Source organism: Chaetura pelagica, unplaced genomic scaffold, assembly GCF_000747805.2.
Source record: "Chaetura pelagica isolate M959 unplaced genomic scaffold, ChaPel_1.0 scaffold657, whole genome shotgun sequence".
NCBI classification, from domain to species: domain Eukaryota; kingdom Metazoa; phylum Chordata; class Aves; order Apodiformes; family Apodidae; genus Chaetura; species Chaetura pelagica.
In genome coordinates, this window is record NW_009953931.1 from 316,021 (window position 1) to 322,020 (window position 6,000).

Genomic DNA, 6,000 nt, shown 5'->3' on the forward strand with positions numbered 1-6,000 from the left:
ATTGCATAGAAATACAGAATTCTTGTAAGTTATGTATGTGTGACTACAGATTTGTCAAGGACAGATAAACCTAACTATTTACTCACAGGAAAAGTTGTCTAAAGTATCAGAGAAAAGGAAAAAAAGTGATGCTTCTTGACTAAGCAAGACTTATGGTACTTTGATGTATTATATCCCTGTATGTAAACAAGAAAAAGAGGAGGCTAGTTGGTATAATATTAACATAGAACAAAAAAATAACCAGAAAAGAACAGCCTGCAATTTTCTGGGAAAGCAATGGGATATTTTAAGGAGTATTCCAAGTCTCTTTGGTAGGTCTAACTGTATTCAAAGTTTTTATTGACATCTGGGTGACATAATGCACAGCATGCTTTGCAAACAGGGAGCAGCTTCAAATCCATTGATGAACATGATATGAAGAAATACTAGATGTTTAGCTTAAATCACCAAGTTTGATTGTGAACAATTTGTTCTGTTTAAATCTTTTAGCATTAGCTTGAGCAGCTGGATTTGCAGAAGCCTTACACAAGCTGTGGACATTGGCCTAGATACGTTTTTGGCTGTGATACAGTTCATTTTCCTCCTAGCAGCTTATACAGGGCCGTGTTTTTGCTTTAGTATGAGAAAAATGTTGATAACACACTGATGTTTTAGTTGTCGCTAAATAATGTTTATTTTAAGTCCAAGACTTTCCAGTTTCACTCACAGGAAGCACAAATGGGAAGATAAGGAGACTACAATCGTAAGCAGAAGCTGAAACTCTGTAAGTACAGTTAATGGTCTGCTGGATTTAAAGAATCCAATAAGGTGTTAGCAGACCCCAGACCAAGAATCACCACTGGACCAAAAAGGCTCTTGAAGAACACGTGAAGAGGTGCATAGATTTTATGGGTATAATTGCTCAGGAATTTCTTTGCCCAGGGTCCCTGTCTGCAGGCACCCAGCTCGAGCCAGTTTCCCACTGGACCATCTGAGTAAATTATTTTTTTCATAAGATTATATACCTGAGACTCTGCTCAGGGCAACCTAGGGTCAATCCTGAAGGAAGAGGAAGTGCCCAAGGGGGTGTGTGTGTGAAAGGATTGGAAAGGGGCACCTGTCAGCTCCCCGGAGTTGCCCACTGTGAAGTGGGTTTGGCCCTCGCAGGCAAAGTCTCAGGTGGTCTCTGTGTGACTGCCTGAATGGTGTGAAGCTGCGGCAGCAGCTTCTCCTTTAGCAACTACCAGGAACTCTAAATGCTCTTAACTAAAGCCCAACATGATCTGGTATCAACAAAGAATTAAGATTTATCACTTTAATTCTCTCTCGCACAGCAAGAAGGCAAAAATTACTAAATGAGAAAGATGACCTATGGAAGTGGTATTCATAGGAACAGGGTCTGCAGGTACCACTGAAAAGTACCATCTGATTATCAGGCACCAACATGACACCATAGTAAAAGACAAATCTCTTCCTGTCTTCCAGACAAGTTGGTGTAGCAACTCATTCACTGAAAAATGTCTCTAGCAGAGAGAGCTGCATCTGTCTGAGCTAAATAAAGATTACTGGATATTAACTTCATAAGAGTTTCTCACTGCCTAAAATACTGCTACAAAAAGACAGCAGCTGCTTATACTCCTTTCTTTTAGGCTACCAAACAAGGCAACCAAATAACTCTAAGTTATTTTCAGGCTACCAAATAACTGGTAAGTAAATTATAAGCTAATACGAGAAAAGCATTCTAGCTGCTTACACCTTAAGCTGCTTAATTACACCTTGTAACCCGTTAGTTACAAAACTAGACTCATTGGAGTTTATGAACTTGTTCTAGAAGCAAGTCTGAAGGCCTAAATATGCTTATAGTATCTAAGGCAAGGACAAAAGGGTTTCTCCAGCTCCCTTACATGCAATACAGAAGGAGACAAAACTTTCTGGAAGAGTTTTTCTATGTCCCATGCTTCTCCACAAGGCTGGAAATAAAAGAAGATTTTAGTGGAATGAAAGTGAAGAATAAATGTATATTAAGTGCTTTGTTACAGAATGAATCATAATATAAATGTATTTTAAACATTGGCCTAAGAATTGTTATTAATACACTTTAATCCCCTAGCATGTTTTCTACAGCTAGCAACATCCTCAAATTGAACAATTTTACTCTGAAACTATTATTAGGAAGTATAATTCCTATATACCATAGAAAATTTTTTCTGTCAGCTGTTAATGCTGTACTGCTTCAGCTACAGAATAATGAATTTATAAAGGAATGCTATGTTCTTTTTCCAAACTTGAAACATTGCATTTCTTCTGTATTTGAGTAAAAGCATTTACTCTACATTTATATACAACTTTTAAGCTTTATCTTAAAACCTTCCTATTCTTTAAAGCCACAATTTTCCTCTTCTATTTCAGAGATGTCAACTGGCAAGAAAATCAACTTTAACTACTTTTAATGTACAGGATAATTCTTCTCTGCAATACCAGGGTAGTTGTTTGGATTTTTTTAATTGTGTAAAATTAAATATCTCGTACTAATTTCACAAATAATTGAGCCACACTTTATACATGCTTATTAAATTATACATGTATGCACCTTTGAAAGAGTAAATTGTGCTTATTTTTTAATTAACAAATATTCTAAACAGCCACTCTTTCTTAGAGGGACTTACTACAAAATCACAGCTTTTTGCTCATTACTCAACTAATGCAGTAAAACAAAATCCCCAACACTATTCAACTTTCTACGATCCTGTTAGGTAACTGCTGATTCTTAGAGGAAGCATCTCCACAAATCGGTAAATCCTGTAAATATTTAGCTCCATCTAGTGGGGGTTAATTGTTTATCTCCTCCAAGCCAAAAATCCTAAAAACCAAACCACTAGCTTTCTAGCACATCCTTTCCAGATGTCTTAGATAGCGTTCATTTCTAGATGGCAGACACAGTTTAGGATCTGGAAACAAGGACAGTTACCCTTGTGTGACCAGATGCCTCCGTGTGCTACCTGCTGAGGTCAGGAGTAGAGCTCCTAGGAACACCTCCATGATCTGCTGGGATGTCACACCAAACATAACATCAAATTTCAACCTGTTAATTGGAAGGTTTAGACTTAGATATTTTAAGCTTTAATGCTACCTAGCACGTGTTTTCTCATATTCTGCTATTGCTTAAGATGCTTTCAGGTGCAGGTGGTTATACACATATACTGGTTTCACTCATGTATGAGTCCCAGGTGAGCTGCTGACTCAGCCATTAGCTAAACGATGCCTCAAGGCACAACAAACCTTTCAGAAATAAGGCTGCAGAGAGAAGGAAAGAGAGCAGGTTTGGCTTGCTTTAACCACAAGGTATTCATGAGGACAAGTCTGTAATAAAAGGATCCTGTTTCCCTTGAAGCAGTAAGCCTCATAGGGAGCAATCTTGATAAGAACAAGAAAGGTTCCCATGTCTAATGGGAAAAAATCCAAGCAGCAAAATCACAGTTTTCAGAAGTGGCCCCAGGGTTGGGACTCCAACTATCACATTTTGCCAAAAGGTCTAGCAGTGCTGCTGCCCATTCCAGAACAACTTCACACAACTGGACAACTGGTATCTCAATTCCTTCCTAATAGTTTTACTGACCCAGGAAAGAATAAGCAGGAGAAAAAAAAAAAAAACCCACAACAAATAATCTAGACCAATTTCCACTTTTACCAAAAGCGCACAAAAATCACATCAGATTTGTTTGGTGTAACATGAAAATGTATTCCTTTATCTCAAATAATCAAGAGCAGTAAGGCTTCATTACCTGCAAACTTCAAAGCAAAACAAAAGGGTTTGGGTGAGTGGTTTGTTGGGTTTGTTTAGCACCAAGAGAGAAAGACAGATCAGTGTCAAATGGAAAGATGCAGGGATTTTATTCTTTTAGCAAATGCAAGGCACAGGGTTTTTTTCCTGCTTTTAAGACACATATTTAGATGCTGTCTTCCACCACAGCAGAAAAAATCCAAAGGTAAGCAATTACGGGGAGAAAGGCAAAGAATCCCAGTCTGTTCTACAAAAACAGGTTATAAAAAACCTGTTACCTGTCATGAGTGACCCAGCAACAACACTTAAAGACATAGGTCACATAACCACAGGGCAACACTTGCTCACTGTACCATTCCCTCTGTGCCTAAACAGAAATAACTCTGAACTCCCAAGACAAAGAGACCAGTCCACATCAGCAACACAAGACAATACTTCCTGCACAGTGGAAGGACACTAAAGCACAGAGCAAGACATCTCAGCAAGTGAAAAAATAGAAGATAAAGAATAAAACCCCCACCCTTGTTAGCAGGAGATTACAAAGGAAGAAGCAAGGAACAGCGGGAAAAGAAATAGCCCTGTAGCAATTCTGCCATTAAATAACAGTGATAGGGGGAATGGGAAAGAAAATATTCCTATTTCAAAATATTAGCAATGCAGCAGAGACACAAAAGGGGAACTTCAAAGAAAAAAGGAAGTGACTGTTCGAAAAAGTTCTGAAGTTACAAAGGTGCTGGGAGAGGAAAATTAATCAGACACATAAGGGAAGCATGAGACATTGCAGGTCACAGGAGTCACAGAGGCACTGTCAGGACTCAGGCTGATCTTCAAGCCATACATCAAAAGGTATAATTTTCAGGTCCATTCCAGATTACTTTTATTGCAAAAGAAAAAATTACACTGGTAATTCCAGCAACTCTGTCCTAAGCAAACATTTTACTTAATCCCATTGTTCTTACAGGAGGAAGAACAGAAATGTCTTGCTTTCTTAGAACACAATAAAAAACAAACAGTAAAAAACGCCCATGAAACAAAAAGTCAGTACATCACCACAACATAGGGAAGAGTTTTCAGACATACAAAAAGAGAGAGAACTCTAAATTTGGGGGGGGGGGGAAGTATTTTTTTTTTCCCTGCCATCAGTTCTTCAAATTCTAGCCCTTACTAACTGCATTCCCAAGTGTACCGGGCATGCCTGCAACTTGCTGCAACACAGATTTCAAAGGAGAAGACTGAGACTGCAACACTGCAACTGAGCAAAGTGCCCTGGGATACAGGCTCTGCACTGCCAGGACCAACACTGTCTGGCAGCCCATAGCTCACAAGCAGTCTGTCTCAAAGAGAAGCTCTAAGCTTTGTAATTATTTGGGAAAGACAAACAAGCACATTTACATGTTTGGGAATTACAACCACTGCATGAAAAAAAATGTGCCTTTCACTTTCCTACCACTCCTCTTCCCTTGTCAAGGAAGCTTTTGCAAAAAATTGGAGTAAGCTGCATTGTTTTATTTAAATCTATGCCTCACCTGTTGTAACCAGTACACAACCAAGCAGGTAAGACAGGAAAGATGGACCAAAGGTTTGGTAAATGCAACTGAGAGCTGTCTAAAATGTCTATTTTTCTAAATTTAAACACTTGGTGAAGCAGCTTTAAATATGACTGCCACCCTTGCCAATATTTTCAAGCCTTCAGGGCGATACAACCTAGTCTGTATTAAGAGACTATTGTACCATCTCATCTGCCTTTTGACCTGAGATTACAATGCCAAAGGCAGAGCACATACAACTGTTTCATCGTTGCCAAAGTTCACAGTTCAACAATTTATTTCCGGTCACATTTGAACCCTGGGTTGTGAAAGCAAGAGGTGTTGCCAGTCAACAGGGAAGTGGACTGTTTGCTATAGCCTGCCCAAGTGTCCCAGTCTATGTGGATAGAGGTCATCCTGCACCACATTCTCCAGAGATTTTTCACCTATTACTTAAAAACCGATAAACCAATGGTAGTATTCCACTTTAGCACTTCTCATACATCTCCCAGGACTGCAAAACCCTCTGAAGTCAACAGCTACTTACGTTTGAATGGCATCAAGCCCTGCCATCTTCATCTTCATCAAGCGGTCTCTCCAGTAGTAGCGAGGCACCCGTGAGTAGTGAATGCTACCTGAGATGTAACGGAAAGGCATCCCGTCCTTGACAAAGCAGTCACGTTCATAATCAATCCCAAAACTCCTCTGGGCCAT

At 39.3% G+C, this 6,000-nt stretch overlaps 1 protein-coding gene across 1 annotated transcript in view; it reads right to left on the bottom strand.

The window, feature by feature from the left end:
- The window catches only part of GLB1 (galactosidase, beta 1), a 31,032-nt gene extending 25,032 nt beyond the window's left edge, over nt 1-6,000 (bottom strand). The window contains exon 1 of the mRNA XM_010001704.1: nt 5,834-6,000. Within this exon, the coding sequence (XP_010000006.1) occupies nt 5,834-6,000 (167 nt within the window). The remainder of the gene's footprint in view (nt 1-5,833) is intronic.